Genomic DNA, 18,682 nt, shown 5'->3' on the forward strand with positions numbered 1-18,682 from the left:
TTCTTTGACAGGTTAAAACCTGATCCCAGATCAGAGAAGGACGGGACACAGGACAGGACCCCATACCCGCCCGAGTACGTCAGACGGCTTCAGGGACCCCCGGGGCCCCCGTGAGTCTGGGGTCTCACCGAGTTCCTTGGAGCCCTGGCTCTCGCTGGCCAGCTCCCCCATCTTCACCAGGGCATCGAAATAGCCTTTGGCCGCGTACGTCACACCTGCGGGAGAAGAGAAGGGAGCGGTTACACCCCTCGCCAGGGACCACAGCGCGCACCAGCCCCTCCTCCGCGCCTAGACAAGCTCGAGGACGACCCCAGCTCAACTTCTGGGTGGGACGTGACCCTGTCTCCTGTCCACATTCTGGTTTCACTCTGATCCTGACGGATCCTTTCATCTATGGGAACAGCGTGTGCCGCTCGTTCCACTACCCAGTCCCCGCAGAGTGCTCCGCGTGTGCTGCCTGGGGGGGCGTGCGTTAAGTGTACTTCAGGAGACAAAGAAACAACCTCGGCAAGAAAACTGCAAAGCTGCAGGCAGGAGGCCACTTCTGCAAGATCCCTGAGCGAAACCTGACGTGAGAGGACCGTTCTTGCAGTTTCTGTGCACAGCTGGGGATGGGGCTGCTGTTCCAGGTGGGGCTGCCGCTATTCCAGACAGCAAGCCCTGCTCTAACTGGGAAATCGGTGCGAAAAGCTCAGAGCCTGCTGACCCCCATTCCCCTGCCTAGTAGCCTCTACCCGGGCAGGAGCAAGGCTGGGAGGAGCCGGTGGGCCTGTCTGGGGTAGGCCTGGCTGGGGTGGGCCTGGAAAACTCCCCCATCCCAGGGGTCCCACCTACCTAGGTGGCGCCCTTGGGAACAGGGCCGGGCGTAGCCGCCAGTGGAGAATTACAATTTCTAATCCGTTTTCTACAGAACCCAGTTAGGGGCTTATAACTGGGCACTTCATTGAATTTTATCTATATAGTTTTCAATCAAGGGCACACAATTTGTTCTGCAGCACAAGACCGCGTCCCCAGAGGACGGAAGTGATTCCACCACCTGGGAGGGGTGGGCTTCCTAAAACACGTGAAAGCGAAACAGAACAGCAGAAGCCTGGCAGCGGAGTGTGCTCCTGTGAGCAGGAGAACGGAGGAAGGAAACCTCCTGATGCTCCACATTTGGCCTCTACAACCTCCCGGCACCCGCGGGGAGCGGGAAGGCCACAGGGAAACCAGCCTCAGCGTCGGGGAGCTGGAGCCAACCCTGGGGCCCAGGCCCAGCCCTCGAGCCACCGGCAGGGGCGGCAAGGCCCAGCCCCGATGCAGGACGATCAGGGCGGACTTCCATGCTCTGCCAGGAGTAAGAGACGACGCCACAGTTCAGATTAGCAAGCATCCCGCGGCGGCCGGCGTGGGAAAGGGAAACCACGGTGGTCTGACAGGACCACGTGCAGGACCACGCCCGTCTCCACAGGGCGGGACCACCTGGCACCCTCGATTCCCACGTCGATGTGCACAAGAAAACTCAGCCCCGGCTGGGAAGAGGTGAAAGCCTGCTGGTGTTCAAAGGGCAGGGAAATGAGTCCTGCTTGGAGAATTTGAACATCGTGTGCTCCACCTGAGGACACTGGGAACACCAGGGTCGGAGACCCTCTGTGCCCACCTCCAGCCGTGTCCCCGGTCCTTGGGACACTGGCTGCAGAACCCCTGCTGTGTGCACGGCGGCACTTGGGGGCTCCCTGTCCCCTTCATGCCCACAGAAACACGATCTCACCCCAAGGGCCTGCTTGGCCAGGCCAGGGACAGAGGCACACCGTCCTCCCACCCTCCTCTCTGCCATTTCCCCCATGATTGGCACGGTCTATGCAGGGGACTGTGCTGCCCCTTGCACAGGGCCAGCCTGGCTGCAGCGGCCCCTTAAAAAGACGGACCAGGGCGCAGGAGGCCGCCTGGCAGGACTGTGCCCAGCATAGGCCCTCTCTGTGGCAGGAAGACCCTCTGTTCCCCACTGGACATGGCAGGCGGGCATGACTATGGCCGGATGGCCCCACCTGGAGTGCTGGCCAGGGACAGGCCCTCCCGCTGGGTCTCACTGAGGTGCTTTGTTCCCCAGTAACAACAGGGCCAAGCTGGTGGGAAAACAAGAGCTGAACAACTCTGGCCCCTTTTGCCACCCGGCGCCCCACCCAACAAAGCCTGATCCAAAACCAGACAATAAACACCCCTCACACGTAGGTGCCAGGACACCACGGAGCCACAGAGGACCCAGGGCGGCGGCAGAGACGGGCCATGTTGTGGGCATGCAATTTCCTCCCTGCGAGGGGGTCGGGGAGGGAGGGGTGGGCTTTGCTTATGAAGATGCCACAGTTAGAGAGACAGCCCAACACCCTGCCCGGACAACACGGTCCAGGCTGTGAGAGACCAGGGGTCAGGGCCCAGGAGTAGCAGGTCCCCAACCATGGTGTGACCCAGCCGTGAGCCAGCCAGTGCTGCCAGGATGGAGAGACCCAGACACACCCACGACCGAGGGTGGGCACCTGACACCAATGTCCCTCCCTGAGCTGGGCGGGGAGTCTCAAGACCATGAGCAAAACGGTCCGGCACCGCTGCCACCAGACCCCGGGGCCTTCCATCCTGGCTCTCTGTGAGCTACAGGGAGCTCACTGCTCAGGGGGCCGCTGCAGGCCCCAAACCCAAAGCCACTGTGGGTACCAATGGTGTCATTTAAGCCCGGACCCCACAGTTTCCAGACCCTTCTGAAGGATGGACGCCCACACTCCCCACACCCTGTTTTTGGGTACCGAGCTTATCCCACAGGCACAGGACAAGATAGGCCGTGGGAGCACTGCCACCACGGCGGTGGGGACATCCGCACTCGGCACCTGTCGGGTTTCGTTTCTGAAACAAAAGACCTGTCTCAGCTCCAGGTCACAACCCGCAGGCTGTGCCAAGGTCTGTCTGCCAAGCCGAGAATCGCGCTCGCGCCGAGAACGCCCCTGGCTGCCGCCCCGGCCGAGGGCCCAGCCCTACCTGCCAGCGCCTTCTCGTAGTTCTTCCCCATGGCGATGAAGTTCCGCAGGCTGGGGTTGAACTGCTCCATGATGGTCTGAAAGGCAGAGGAGAGGGAAGGCGTCACTGGCACAGCCACCCTGAGGACTCTGGAGGGTCCGACTGCCGAGGGGGACCTAGAGCAGGTGCCACCTGCCAGGGGTCACGACCACAAACATGGAGGTCAGCTTCCCCAGTTCAAACCCCACCTCTGCACCTGGCCGAACGCCCTCAGGCAAATCACTCTCCCAGCCTCAGTTTTCACGTCTGTACGATGCGGACCTGAAGAATAAAACCCGCTGCGTAGGGGAGCGTGCGGGTTTAACAAGGGGACGTCCACAGAGCAGCGCGAGGCACACGGGCTGCGCTCACACGCTTGCTGCGAGGCGCTGCCACCTGCAGCAGGCTGAGTCAGCCCCGAAGGCCCCCCCGCCGGCCACGCACAATCGCTCAGCAGCACCAGGCGCCCCCTCCCACTAAAACCCTCACTCAACACATCAATTACCCAACATCAGCTCTGATTAGCGCCAGCGCAGCCTGATTTGCAAACACCAGGCCATGAATAATCCAACGGGCTCCGGCTCTGTTTGCCCGACGGACTGGAGTCTCGGTGCCAATATCAGCAGTTCTTAGACTCAAGAAATTAGATTTTCACTGTGAAGGCCAAATAAATGTTTTAATTACAAGCCATAGAAACAGGCACACACAAACAGCCAAACGAGAATTCCGCCGGCATAAGGCGCGCTGCCTGTCGACAGCCAAGCCTGCAGCCAGGACCCCAGAGGGGCTGAAAGAAGCTGTCTCGGCCCCGCCAGCGTCTCCCCGCCGTGTGCTGGTGTGAGTCGGATCCTCCCTGAGGGTGAGGGGCAGGGGCGGCGGGGGCCTGTTGCAGGCACAGGGAGGCCGAGGGGCCCCACCACCCAGCCCCAACCTGCGGGCTGGGGCCCCAGCTCCCGTCCTCAGCCCACAGGACCATCTGTGGACAAGGAAGGCCCTCCCTGCTGTGGGACCTGGCTCCAGAAAACCCACTGAACACACACTCCCTCCGCCTGCCCTGAGGCAGAGACCTGGGTTCTGAGGGGACGAGGCTCCGAGTTCTGAGCCACCACCTGTCCACGGCCCTGCTCTCAGAGCCGACGTCCACGATGGGGGACAGGATAGAAGACAGGGATCCCCTAGATGGGAGGGAAGTCAGGCAGGCACTGCAGGGACAGCAGAGCCATGAGCTGGGGGGCGGGCACAGCAACAGGGCAGCCCCCAGGTCGCCTGTGCCTTCCCCAGGGCGAGGTGACACCAGGGAGGGCCTGAGCAGAGCCGTGAGTCCAGCTACCTTTAGAAGTCCCCTGGCTGCTCGGGGGGGACGAGACTTCGGCAAGGGCCCTGGCACACCCCAGGAGACCTGCCGGGAGGCTGTGGGATGCCAGCGAGGCAGGCGCCAGGCAGGCCTCTGGTCTGGGGCCAGGGACACAGCGGTAGCGCAGGCCTAACGCCGGGCCGCGGAGCCAGGTGTCTGGACGAGTTAAATCGCAGGATGGCCTGGGATGTGGGGCTGGGGGTGCCACTCAGGTGGTGGGATACAGGAGATCTCTCGTCCAAGCGAATTCCGAGTGGGAGACCAAGCCTGGGAGTTATCAGCAGAGAGGGGAGTGCTTGGGCCCCGGTGAGCTCACACGACCGTCCAGACGGGAGAGGCGGCAGGCGGGGTAGGGGACGCTGCAGGGCTGCGTGTGCCGCAACGCAACAGCAGAAGCAGGGCTGGCACCGGTGAGGGTGGGCATGCCCCGACTCTGGCGTTCTGGTGTGTGTGTACATGTCTGTGTGTGCTCATGTGTGCATGCATGTGTGTGCACACTCCTGTGCACATGTGCATGTACATTTGTGTGTGTGTGTGTGTGTGTACCAAGCTGCAGCACCAGACATGTTTCTGGCTGTGTGTGACAGACATAGGTCAGAGGACACTGCCCAGAGGGTGAGTGTGCAAGAGCAGGTCCTGTACTTCCTCATTCCTGAGAGCCGTGCTTGGCTCCAGGACCACGGCCCCTGGCAGAGGAGGAGGCTCAACCCAAGACCAGCCCTCTGAGCTCTGTTAACATCCGGACGACAGGGGAAAACAGGCCAGGAGTCAGCCAGGGCGACACCCTCTTTCGTGACACACGGACAGCCATGAGGTTCCACTTCCTCAGCACAGCAGCTGCGCTCACGTGCAGGAATGCAGGGGGAGGGGCAGGGCGGGGGTGCTGGGGCGCCAGCCAGGCCACCTGGGCACGGACACGGCCACCGTCTGCAAGACAGGCCATGGGCAGGACACAGGTGCCGCTGTCTCGGCCTGAAGTGGGGGGCAGAGGCATAAATGCCATTGCACTGACGTCAGAGGGACGGCTCCCCTTCCCTCTCGGAGGGGCTGGTTCTTCCTTCCAGCTCTCATCCAGACACCTGGCACCCTGGTCAGAAGAGTGGGCCTTCTGTAGCCCCCTGCCTTGGGTGCTGGCGGTGAATGTCACCCAACCCTCTTCTGGGTTACTCCATCTCCTGGGAACCAAAGGAGGGAGCCCAGTGGCCCATGAGAGGACCAGCCCCTCTGGTGGGGGACCCCTCTCTGCCTCCCAAGCCCCTGAATCCATCCCATCACTCTAGAGCTCATGCAGAACACTCTGAGCAGTGGGCCACGCTGACCCCAAGAGAAAATCAAAATGGGCCCAAACCAACTCTCAGAGGCCCCAGGTGGGGGGTTCCTGCCCCGCAGGACAGCCCACTGCGGAGTCCTGGTCTGGGGTCTGTCCAGACTCCCCAGGTGCCTGTGGCTGACAGGGGCTTCCCAGGATCCTGGCATCCCTGGGAGGGGCCATGGCAGCCCCCACAGCAGGCCCAGCCCCTCCAGGGAAGAACACCAACTGAGCCCTCCGGAGCACCACACTAACGTGACTTTTCCCAAGTCAGGGAACAAGCGTGTCTTTTTCAGACTCCGCCAGGAGGAGGCTGAGCTCCACACCCAGACACCCTGGGGCAGGTGCTTGGGGGCGGGGGTGCCCTGCCGACTTCAAAGAGGAGGGGGCATCTCTGCTCATCAGCACCAAAGGGCATGCGAAGTCGCAGAGGCCACGGGGAGAAACTGCACAGGACAATAACCCCCAACACTACAGAGGGGCCACCCTGGGCACAGGGTTAGGATCAGGCTGCGTGGTGCTGTCCTAGAGCCTGTGGCCACGCCCCCAGCCAGGACAGAAATCCCACCCGACCACACCTTCTTCAAACTCTAACCTGTGTTATGCAAATGAAAACTCAGCATCCTTGGAATCCTGCTGCCGCACACTGTGATCGTGGATTTATTCCTTGGGTGGCTTTTGTGGGCCAAGAACCGTATTTAGTGCCAGCCCATTCTTTCACTTACCCATTTGTTCATCTGGTATTTATCAGGGAACACCTTTCGTACCCACGGTGAGGTGCTGGGGTGCCTGCCTGTGGAGGACCCCTGGACATGCTGGGGAGACTTCCCCAACAAAGGGGTCAGGTGAGGAGGGGTCCCTGCCCAGCAGTGCTGGCGAGCTCAGGCACGGTGCCCTCCTGCAGCGACGCGCTCAGAGCTGGACGTCCCCGAGGCCGGGGAACCACGTGGAACCCAGGCCTCGACCACGGCAGAGCCCCGGCCACACACTTCTGCAGGGGTGGATGGGAGGCCACACCAGCAGCGGCACCCATGGCTGTCAGGAGGACAGCTGAGCCTCCACCTCCCCAACTTGCGGGAAGAAAGGGTGAGCGGCCAGCATCTTCACAGCAAGGAGCTTTGCCCAGGGACTGTGCTCCTGCCCACTCCCGAGGGGCGCCCGGGCACTGTCTGCCCACCCTGGACTTCTGTTCCCCTTTAGCTCTCCCGCCTGTGGCGGGCTCTCCAGCACTTTTCCGCAGGGCTGCCACAAAAAGCAAAGTCTCCCTGCTGACAGAGGAGGAAGTGACAGCCCCACTTCCCGTCCAGCCCCCCAACAGCAAAGGGAGGTGGCACGTCTGGCTGCACCCGTGCACGTGTGTGTCACGAGGGTGCACGACACTAAGAGGAACAGAGAAAGTGATGACCTGGGACTCTCCGCGGCTGCCTGGGGAGGGGCTGTCTTTAGACCTCTCATCACACAAATCCTCACCCAATCCATACATGAGCGTCACTGTCTCATTTTACAGATGGACAAAGTGACACTCAGGGTGGCAAAAGCCCACCCACTAGTGCCCGGTGGGGCCCAGAGTCCTGGCTTCAACCCCAGGCCAACCGTGCAGCCAAACTCGCCCCCTCTGCACACTGGCCCCAGTGCTGCCCTCAACAGGCTCTCTCGGAGTGGGCGGGGAGGGGCCACATTCCAGCAACACCAGGAAGAAAGGGGAGTGAGGAAGAGACATGTTCCCATCCCGTGCCCGTCCAGGAGGGCCAACAACGCCCAGGGACTGGTCGCTGGGGGAAGGGCCATGCCCGCCATGAGCACACCAGAGACACTAGCTCCAGCTGCCCTCACCTCCCGCTGTCTGCACTCCGGAGGAGAAGCAGGTGCCAGCTGTGTGGCCGGCAGCCCCAGGGGCCTCCCCAAGCCCACTGTGCGGCCACTGCCCGGGCGCAAGGGCCTGTGCATGCAGACAAGGACCCCTTGGCATCCATGGGCTGCTCCCTGTTTACCTGGTGGGACTTGCCCAGGATGCCAGGCTTCCAGGGAAGGGCACATGGGATGGGGCCGGAGCCAGAGAGGGACCCTGCAATATGGGGACAGAGTCCTCCCCGAGGACTTCTCAGACCTGTCATCCCGAGCTGTAGGCTCGGTTCCCCTGGCTGGGGCACCGGGAAGGCAGTGACATCCTGCAGGGCCACCGACACACCCCTCCCCCAGCACTGAGAGCTCCCGAACCTGGCCGAGGGCCCAGCTCATGGCGCCAGAAGAGTGAGGGCGCGGGAGCAGGAAGGACGCCTGGCTGGGGAGCGTGGAAGGTTCCGTGGCCCTCTGAAAGCTGGGACGTCTGCCCTGGGCGATCCTGCCTAAAAGAACAGAACCAACTCCAAGAGTCCAGCGAATGCTGGTTGGGCTGCCTGGAATAGGCAGACCTTGAGCTGCACGTTACTTGTTTGGAGTCAGAGAAAAAGAATGTGTATACACTGATTTGGAAAATGAGTAGACATGTGGAAGCTTCCAGAAGTAAACAGCCTATGGGGTGAGGATGTGTTCGCGAAGGCCACAGGAGACTTCAGGACAGGCTCCAGAGGGAAAGAGGAACAAAGCCTGTGCAGCTCAACTCCCCACACCCTTCACGGCCAGGGCGCTGCAGCAGGGTCCCCAGAGCCCAGGGGAGAAGGAAACCGAGTGGCCCAGCCACAGTGCCAGGGGCTGCCCCTGGCACTTAAGGCCCCAGACACTCCCGGCCGCAGCCTGACAGCCTCCAGTCTCGGACATGGGCCACATGGGCGCCGGGGCCGGGCCGGCCAGTCCCTGAGGACTCAGCTATGGGCCAAACATCAGCAAACAGGTGCCTTTCTGCGGAGGCCAGAAGGGGAGCCCAGACTGCTCAGAAGAGACAGGGCTGCAGTCCCCGCCCCAGCGGGGGCGCTCGGGGGGTCTCCAGGCTGCACAGAGCGCGGTTTCAGTGTAGCCAGTGCCACCCACGTTCCTGGGCGGGCCACAGGGCCATGTGAGATGAAGGCGGGGGTAGCCCAGCTCCTTCTGGGAGCAGGAGGGGAGACCCGGGGGGCCGCCGTGCGGGCAGAGGCTCCAGCAAGCCCCCGGGAGAAGCCCCTGCCGTAATGCGGTTGCCCCGTTCTTGGCCTCCGGTAGCTCCCCCAGGAAAGCTGCCAACATCCTAATAGAGTGACGCCTCATGTCTTTGGCACAGCGCCCAGACGTGACAGTAGGGAGCAGGGTGGCCTCCAGGAGGGGCTAAAGGCGCAAGGACTCCTTCCCACCCCCACCCATCTCTACCACCAGGGCACCGGAGGCCCCAGGAGAGGGAGTGGCCGCAGCCAAGCCATGGCTGGAATCACTCGGGACAGACAGCAATCTGGCCACTCTTGCACCAGGCTTTTCCGCACGCCCCACGGGGGAAGGGTCACGGCGGCCGCTCACCTGGGTTGCAGGCCCCCAAAGTTCCCAGAGTCCCACCCCCCTTTTGGGGTCACAGCACCATCACCCTTTCCTTGGGCCTTGGATACCATATCCCCACCCCAGATTCACCCTGGGGTCTGCGATGCTCAGACACCCCAAGCCTGAGCCCTCCTGGACAGAGGCTCCAGGGCAAGGGCCACACCCTTGCGCACAAGAAGCCCCGAGCCGGCCTGTGCCGGAGGAGCGCAGCCGGTACTGTCAGTCCCACGGTGAGAGTCCCCTGCCCTGGAGCCACCGAGCAGCAGGGTCGGAACACGGGACCAAACAGCCTAGCCGCTTCCTTCCTGTGCAAAGGCACATCCTGCCCATCCCAACTTAAGTGCAGGCACAGCCCCCTGCAGACACCCGCCAACGTCCGGCCACCCTGGCCTGGGTCACAGAACTTATCACCAACTGCTCAGCCGTACGGGGCGTCTGGTGCACATTCAAATCGCTTTCTGTCCATGGTTAGCTGGAGCGCTCCCCAGCCGACTGTCCTATAATGAAACCAGCGTGTCCCCGAGGAAATCTTCCTCTTGTCATAAACCCAGGACTGTGATTTGATTGAGGTCACCAGGAGAAAAATCATCAAGGGCTTGAAACACGATTGGCCTGAAAATAGACAGTGCCTCAGGCGATCCCTCCCCGCTGCCAGCGACGACGCACTTCTGCGTGGGGCAGGGCCTGACTGCTCACAGGGTGTCGTGGGTTGACTGTGTCCCCTTCCAAAATTTACATGTCGAGGTCCTAAACCTCAGTACCTTAGGGTGTGACTATTTGGAGACAGGGTCTTTACCAAGGTGATTAAGGTGAAAAACGAAGCCATACAGGTGGGCCCTAACCCTGTATGACTGGTGCCCTCGCGGAAGGGGAGAGTGGGACCCAGACACACACAGAGGGACGACCATGTGAGGACACAGGGACAAGACGGCATCTACAAGTCAAGGAGAGAGGCCTCGGAAGAAACCAACTGTGCTGACACACTGATATGACTTTCTAGCCTCCAGAACTGGGAGGGAATAAATTCTGTTGTTTGCGCCTCCTGTGTGTGGCACCGTGTCACGGTGGCCCGTGCTCAGACACAGGGTCAGTCCACTCCCAGTGGGGGAGGGGCAGTCACTGATCCCTGGTTACTGCTGACGACACAACCAGGTCTGGCTCCTGTGCCCGTGAGAGCACGCGAGGCCCCGGCTGTCCTGCTCCACCTGAGCCTCGGGCCTGGACGTGGGGCTGGGCTCGTGTTGCAGAGACGGGGCTGGGGCACACGGCAAGCAGCCTCGGGACGCTGGGGCACAGGCACTCCCCCACCGACCTGGGCCAGGCAGTAGGATGTGCCGGCCTGGAGGCTACGGCCACAGACAGGCGCACGGGGACCGTGGTGCCCAGATCAGATGGCAGCGAGAGCCCTGGGCTGGGATCCCTGCTGTCCACAGCTGCCCTCTGTCCCATACGCTGCCGGTCACAGCCACCACTCGCCCAGTGCCTACGTGCCAGGAACCACTCCACCGTCTCACTATCAATGAGAAAATGGTGGCACAGACGCTGAGAGACTTGCCCAAAATCCTCGGGGCTCTGGAACGGAAGGACGGAGGCAGCACGATGCACAGCCAGGCAGGGGCCCTGGAGCAGGCCTGGCTCACGCCCCGGCTCCGCCACATGCAGCTGATGAGCTGCACAGGCTACGTCACCCCCGTGAGGTGCCCCTGTCGGGCAGGGAGCCCCAGGACCCCCGCATGAAGCAGGCCTCAGGATAAGCGAGGTCCCACATGCAGAGCTCTTAGCACGGTGCCTGGTGCAAGCGAGCCAGCAAGAGTCATGGTGACCACCCGAGACAGTGAAGCCAGGCTGTCCACAGCCAATGTCCTGCCTCCCCTGACACATAGCTGGGTGTGCCACTGCACCCAGGCCGAGCACCCCAACTTCACAGCCATCTCCCAGCTGGGGCTGGGACCTCTGCTGCTGGTCTGACAGCAGTCAAGGGCTCCCCTGTTCCCAGCACGGGGCCGCCAAGGCCCTGGACTCCCAGCCCAAGGGCAGGACGGGCCAAGGCCTGTGCACCACCTGTTCTTAGTCTGCACAAGGATGGGCGTTCTGTGTGACGGCGAGATGGCCACCCAGGGCAGAGGTGGCGCAACTGACCCCTGCAGGCACGCCCTGGTTTAAAAGCCCCACCTGGAGGCAGCAAGGCTGCTCTGCCTGCTATTGGCAGGGTCCATTCCAACCACATTCTCCTGGATGGAATTCTAGCTCCTGTGGGTGGTAGACGCCCTCTCTTCCCACCCCTACCTGTCCCCCACTCCACTGTCGATGTGTGGGTTTCTTTCGTGGCACAGATGCCTGCGCAATCCCAGTGCTTCTTGCAATCTGTGTCTCGACTCCCATCGCCAGCAGCCATGACATGCATGTGGTCACCCGCATAGGCCCACCTGCTGCCTGTCCCCTGGCACAACTGGGCAGGGGCATGCCTGGACATCTCAGTCCGCAAGCCACATAAAGACAATCTGAAAAAGAAACAGGAAGCCAGACTGTTGTCCGTAAACCTGTTAGTCAACAAAGTACCAACAATAAAAATGGCACAAAAAGAGCTTAGAGAAACCCCGAGATGTGCTCAGGAGACATTCCGTCGTCAACCCCTGATGGCTCTGCGGCAAGCATGGGGGACACCCAGACTGACAGCCCGGGGCTGCAACTTGGCTCAGAAGACAGACTCTGAATGCAAAATAAATTTGAGATATACCCTACCAATTTACTGTCTAAACAACTTTAAGAGACCTGTTCCAGTAAGTATAAAATAAAAACCATGGGCAGGAAAAAAGTACTCTGTTAGAACTGACAGCCCGTTCTCCAAGTGGTCCACAGCATCTCTTGGTGTCTTGCAACTGATGATGCCTCTGATATGACAGCGCCACGTGCAGAGCACCTCGCACCCAAGGCCCCTAGGAGTCCTGTCTTGCCACTGAGAAGGTCAAGGCTGGATCTGTCGGGACTGGGACAGGGACCCTGGGAACATCCAGCCTGCTGTGTCCACTGCCCACAAGACTTGACCAAGGTTACACCGCCAGGGCCAAAGAAAGACCAGGCCAGGCTCCTCCCAGCAGCCCCAGCAGGGAGCCCAGGGTCCTGCTGCGTGAGTCACAGGTAGCTGAAGGCAGGTGGGGGCTGGCTTCAGAGAGCCACTGGGGCATCACTGCAGCCCAGCAGCAGAAAGGGGCTCCACCCCCTCCACGGCCGCCTTGGGCTCTTCTGGTCCCCTGGGCGTGGGGCCAGCACTCAGAGCCCCCTGGACATAGCAGGACAATCCACTTCCTGCTGACATCACAGCCCCATGCCAGGGCCACCTCTTCAGCCTCCGCCTGCCCACGAGCCATCCGTTTGGGGCACAAGTCTGCCACCACCTCCAGGGAACCTGAGGGGGGCCTGGACCACTGCTCTGTGAGCAGACAGCTGACGAGGGAAGGCCCTCGGCAAGGGGAGGGACAGTGATTCACGCGTGAACTCTCCAGAACCCAGAAACCGACTTCGTTCATTCCCAAGCACTGACGGGTCACTGTCACAGTGACCACTGGCCCAGGCCCTGGGGATATGTCAGTGAGCAAGACAGACCAAGTCCCCACAACCACGGAGCCAAAAAGGTCCTGAATTACCAAACCTGGGTCTCAGGCGGACACCACGTGGGCACAACAGCACATCCCCATTTAAGACAAACCTGGGACACCCAGGCCAACCTCCTCAAGGGCCTGCAGGCAGGAGCCGCTGGGCACACAGTGCAGGGACACAGGCGTGCCCCTCAGCCTCCCCAGCGCCCTCTGGGTGAAGCCCCCTCCGGGTGAGGCCCCTGGAGTCATCTCACAGCTGTACAAGCACAGTCAGGGCCAGGAGTGAATCATAGCTCGGGGGCGGTGGGAGTATGTTGGAGGAAGGTGCCAGCTCCGTCCGTCCGCGCCTGCCTGTAATTACTACGGCCGCAGGCAGCGGATCCTAGCGCAGTGCTGTGAGGGGGAGGCTGCCAGCCACCCGGCTGCCCTGAGTGCAGAGTTTCCCTCACAGGTCCTGTGCAGCCACGGGGACGCTTCTCCATCCTGAGCTCCAAGGAAAACACTCAGACGGGGTAGCCAAGAAGATAACACAGAGCAGACCCCGCTGGGTGCACCGTGGTCCAAGGCGAGAGAACAGGAGCCAGCCCCAGCCAGCAGTGGTGAGAGGCACCCCCACACTGATGGACTATTTGGGTGCCTCCACCCAATAACAGCCACAGGCAATGCCAGCCCAGGGCAGCCCGCAGAGGGCCACTGGAGGCTGGGTGGGGACAAGGAGAGAGGGCCAGCCCTGCCCACCACCCACTGTTCCTGCAGTGACCCTGTTAGTGATCTGCTAACTGGGGGAAAGGTGAGCCAGGCCTGGCCCCTCTGTCAGGCTGCCACCCCGCACTCAGCCAGGCCACGCAGCAGCCCTCCCCTGCAAGACTACCCGTCCTGGGCTGTGCAACTGGTGCTGCCTGTAGCCTGGGGACAGGGCCTAGACCTTTGGAAGCTTCAGTCCAAAACAAAGTGGCAACAAGAACACAGCTCCCAGCAGCACTCACCGTATGCTCCTCCCCTCCAACTGTGGCCCTGGAGCTCAGAGTAGCAGGGGCCTTCATTTTGACCTTGAACTTCAAGTCTGCTAGGTCAGCCCCATAAGCCAAGCTGATCTGGCCAGTAAAGGACACATGCTCAAGGTAAGACCCACCAGGACAGCAGGCACAGGCTAGACACCCTCCCAATGCAGCCCAGAACTCCACAGCCCTGAACCACCCAGTTTCAGCCATCAGCAAACCCTGGCCGCATGCAACCACGAGCCAGGGGCCAGGTGCCTCAGAGCCAACAGGACTGCCCTGTGCCCCCAAAGCCAGCAATCTATAGAACACGACCTGGACCAAAGGCTGCAGGAGCTGGTCAGCTCAGAAGCCAGCATGACAGCGAAACTGTCCTTCACTGCCCTGGCTACCCTACAAAGGGGACCAGATCAGCGCTGCCCAGGAGATGCAGTCCTGCTGAAATGCCAGGAGAGGGGGCAGCGCGGGTGGGCACAGGTTAATGGAACATGCTCGAAGAAAGGGGAGTGCAGACCCGGGTACCATATGGGAAGACGGTATCCAAGGGGGTGTTCCCGGAGATACAAAGCACCACGTGCACGTGTGCACACAAACATGTGTACGTACATACACACATGTGCACCCTCACACACACAGAGCCGGCCACAGCACTGTGACTTCTCTCCTCCTCAGCAAAGTAGACACCTGGTTTACTGCCCTCCAGGCAGATGGCTCCACTGCCAGGGGGTACCTGTCAGAGACGCCATTGCATCATCACCAAACGGGGGGCCACTGAGCCCCGTCCACCCCGAACACCGCGTTTCAGATGGCAGCCAATGGTGCCGTGTGACTGCTCAGCCGCCGAATGAGGGTCAAGGTGGCCTAAGGTCATCAGCAGAGTGTGTGGGAGGCCCATGCTTCCCACAGCTCCCCAGATACCACCGGAGAAGCAGGCAGGTGTGTGCAGGAATGGGCCAGGCCTGCACAGTCAGGCCTCCCATCAGAAAGGCCAGTGGCCGGCTCCCTACCACCCAGTACCTGACGCCCACCACCTGGTGCCAGCCCTTACCAATCACGCCAGAGGTGACACACCCATAGGCTCTCGGCTCCAGGAACACTGTGGCCCTGCCCCCTCGCAGGCCGGCTTCCCCACCACAGCTACAGGGTAAGGAGGACAATCAGATGGCCTCTGCTGACCAGCCTGCCCAAGGCCTAGGGGCCACAACACCAGGAATAGCTGGCCGGAGGCTTTACTAGGACCTGCTCCTCCTGGGGCTGCTTTTGCACCGTCTCTCATCCTCAGGACAGGCTGCAGCTGCCACCTTCAAGGGCTATCGGGTCACCCAGAAACCAGGGTCCTCTTGGGATACAAGACCATGAGAAAAACACCAACCTGACAGTGTCCCCGGCACCGCCAGGAACCACAATCAGATGCCACAGAAGGCCCCTCCGCACACAGGGACACCGGAGGGCTCCCCGACAGGACTGCAGTCTCAGGCTGCCTTAACTCTGAACAGCGCAGTCACCTGGGGGGCAGCAGTTCCCCACCCAGCACTCTGTCCCCCGATCCGGGCCATTGCCCAGGGCTGCCCCGAGCAAGTGCCAAGCCCCGGCTCCAGGCTCTGTGGGAAGGAGGAAGGGGCTTCTTCGCCGCCCTCTCCCTCTCCCGCGGGGCCCAACCAGTCCCTGCCCCTGCAGCGCCCGCGGGTGCTTTCTCAGCAGCCTTCAGGAAGCCGTTCTGCTCCTCTCCCCTCATCTTCCATGAAATTCCCCGAGGACACAGCTCCCAAGGGAACTGAGCCGCCAGGAAAGAGGTCAAAGTCTGCGTTACAGATTCTTCCAGGGAGGAAAATCAAAACCGTACATTTTATTCTCGCACTTTTTGTCAGCAAGGCCAAGGACGAGCGTCTTCCTCTGCCAAGGCAAACACCACTCAGAACTGCAGTGAGGCCATGCAAAGGCCAAACCAAACAGCCCAGCCACATCACGGGGTGACACCGAACAGGTCACAGCCCAGCCACTCCCAGAGGCACTGCCAAGGTTCCCGCCAGCTGCCCACATGGACACAGGAGCAGCCCCTCCAAGGGATGCCAGAGGCAGCACTGTCCCAGGACAGGACAGGGCACAATGCCGTCTGTACCAGCTGGACCGGCCCAGATCTGCACACGAGTGGCTTCAGCTGTCTCCTGACTGTGCCTCTACGTGGGCTGGATTTCTCCCTGGCCGACGTGCAAAGCTGCCCAACCTGTACTGGCACTGCCGAGGCACCTTGAGCTCCCCAGTGACAAAGCACAAAAAGGTAACAGAGCACCAGAACTCAAAGACTCAGCAGCCAGGCCCCTGTGGCAGCAAGAGCCACCTGCAAAGCCACACCTGCTGGCCGCGAAGCAGCAGTGCAAGTCTGTTGCCAGGGCAGGAACTCCCAGGGTGGAACAACCTCTTCCGACAGCTACAGCCTATCTGTGTCCAACCCTGCAAAGCCGTGTTATTTCACTGCCACACCTTCATGGGGAAACTCTCCAATCAACTGACCAAAAGAACAAAAAACACAGAACCGGTATGTTTGATGTGTGCCCCACACCTGCCAATCTGCTTCCAGAGGGGCTGAAAGTCCCCAACACTCTAATTCTAGTAAGTTTTCCTGCCACCCTCCTGCTGAAAGATCTCTCTCCAAACATCCAGATAAATCCCAGCTCCAACTGGGTGAAGCTACACGCTGACTGCCCCGGTTACCAGAGTTTTATTGAGGACAATCACGGAATTCCCCAGAGCAAACCCTCTCCATGCATCCCTCGAAATTCCACCACGAAAGTTCCTGTTTGTGGGTTTCGGTGCAGAAGCGAAGTGGGGGAAGAAAAGACAGTACCCAGGGCAGCTCTCCCACCCCTGCAATAATGAGCAAAGCATAATGCAACTAATGACTAATAATTTAATAGTCTTCCCTCCCTTGACAGCATTTGCTTTCACAGAGCAACAAGCCAGGAACGTGTGCCACGCGCTGCGTTGGTCCCAAACGCAGAAACTCCCGAGGCTGCCCCTTCCCATGGGGACCGAGCTGTCCTCTGAGTCCTGCTTACTAGCAGGTCTGACGTGGCTTCAGAACTTATGGGTGGCTCCCACCCGCCTTAAAATTCTTCCGGACTAGAATAGCTGCAACTTTAAAACCTTTATTAAAAGCTCCGTTAAAGTGCAATCTGCCCCCTGGACTCCAGCTGGAATCAAAGGGGCCACCCCAGGAGCCTCCATCTGGCTGTCCCGAGCCAGCCAGTTAAGAGGGTTTCCAGGCCGAGGCTAAGAAGGCGCAGCCGCCCTGGAAACTGTTGCTCTGCCGGCTGCTGCCAGCCCTCGAGCGGCCGCGACTCGCACCTGCCCTGTGCATGCCAGCTCCTCCGCGGCTTCAGACATTTTGGAAACGAGGCACCCCTTGGCAGGAGGTCCCCCCACGAGAAGATGCCCCCGCCCCGACTGCAGGGCCGGAGCCAGGGGGCCACCTGCGAGGTCTGCCCGCGCGCGCGCAGCCACGGAACGGCCGAGGAGGGCGACCCCGCGGTTCCGGGATGCGAAGCTGTTTCGCGGCCCGGCGAGGACGCGGGTGCGACTCCTCACACACCGACGCCGAGCGGCGCCAGCCTCCCCCGCGCTCGTCCTCCCGCTCCGCGGTTACATAAGATGACGCTCATCCGTCCAGCGCCGCCGCCGCCGCCGCCCGCCGCCCACCGTGGACGGCGGCAGGAGCCGCGGGCTGAGGGAAGCCTGTTGCGGCGCAAGTGCGGGGCTCGTGGGCCGCGCGGGGAGGAGCCCCTTCCGCCCCCGCCTCACCGGCCCGCGGGCCGGCGGGACTCGAGGGCCCCGGGCCCCGTGCCCCGCGCCCACGACGCCAGGGCGGCAACGGGGAGGCGCGCGGCCGTCGAGCCGGGCAGGGCGCCCACAGGCCGAGGAGTCCGGGCGGGGAGCCCACCTGTGACCGGCCGGGCGGGCCACCCGTCCGCACCCCGAGGTCCCGGCGGCCGCGCCGGGAAGACCCCGAGGTCCCGGCCTCCCGGCCCGCACTCGGCCGGGGCCGCCCCAGTCGGGCCGGAGCGCGCGGGGCCCGAGCGCTCCCAGACCGGACTCCGCTCGGCGCTGGGCTCACCTTGTAGACATTTTCCGTGAGCCGGTGCATCTCCTCCGAGCGCGACAGCGACATGGTCCTGGGTCCCGGCTGCACCACAGACCGGAGCGGGGGCGCAGACGGCTGCGACAGCAGCAACACCAAGCAAAAAAGCGCGTAAACCCGAACTACAGACCGCGGCGTCCGGCGGCGTCCGCTTTTATTGCCGCCGCAGGCCCCGCCCCGCCACAGGCCCCGCCCCTGAGCCCCGCCCCCGCCGCGCCCGGATCACCGCCCCCGGCCTCCCGCCCCCGCCCAGCCCAGCCGGTGCTAGGCAACCGCCAGGCCCCGCCCCCGCACCGCCCTTGCCATTGGCGGGTTCCGGAGACGGGGGAAGGGGGCGGGATCATGGGCGGGGCCTGGCATCCGGTTGCAGGTAGCGATTGGCCAGCTGCGGCGTCGATCCCAGGGGAGGAGGTGGAGGCGCAACGCGGGCTGGGGCTCCGGGAGCAGCCTGAGGGGGGCCGGGGCGACAGCCGGGCTGGGTGCGGGGAGGCGGGGGCGGGGTGGCGCAGGAAGCGGGAGCAGAAGGTGGGGGGAGGAGCGCGGGGGGCGCCGCGGCGAGTGCGCGTGGAGGCGGCACTTCGCGAAGTGGCTCTGCGGGGCGGCCGGGCCGGGCTGGCGCTGCGGGAAAGGAGGGTCCCCGGAAAGGAGGGTCCGGGCCGCTCAGCGCCGGGCGACGCTGGCCGGCTTGGTGGTGACAGCCGAGCGCGCGGCGCGGCAGCGGCCGGCGCGACCCCGTACCTTCGCAGGTGAGTCCGCCAGGCGGGCGGCGACCCCGGCCGACCCTCTGGGACGGAGTAGATAGAACCTGGAGGAGGGGCTCTGGAG

The 18,682-nt window shown here is 62.4% G+C and overlaps 1 protein-coding gene across 5 annotated transcripts in view; it reads right to left on the reverse strand.

The window, feature by feature from the left end:
- Positions 1-18,006, reverse strand: part of BAIAP2 (BAI1-associated protein 2) — a 68,580-nt gene extending 50,574 nt beyond the window's left edge. For all 5 annotated transcript variants that reach the window (XM_012664178.1, XM_012664175.1, XM_012664177.1 and 2 more), the window contains exons 1-3: positions 17,834-18,006; positions 3,007-3,082; positions 129-215 (exon numbers count right to left, since the gene is read on the reverse strand). In XM_012664178.1, coding sequence (XP_012519632.1) covers positions 129-215; positions 3,007-3,082; positions 17,834-17,887 — 217 coding nt within the window. In that variant the 5' untranslated portion in view covers positions 17,888-18,006. The remainder of the gene's footprint in view (positions 1-128; positions 216-3,006; positions 3,083-17,833) is intronic.
- Between the last annotated feature and the right edge of the window lie 676 nt (positions 18,007-18,682).

This window comes from Propithecus coquereli, unplaced genomic scaffold (assembly GCF_000956105.1).
Source record: "Propithecus coquereli isolate 6110/MARCELLA unplaced genomic scaffold, Pcoq_1.0 Scaffold869, whole genome shotgun sequence".
In the NCBI taxonomy this organism is placed as follows: Eukaryota; Metazoa; Chordata; class Mammalia; order Primates; family Indriidae; genus Propithecus; species Propithecus coquereli.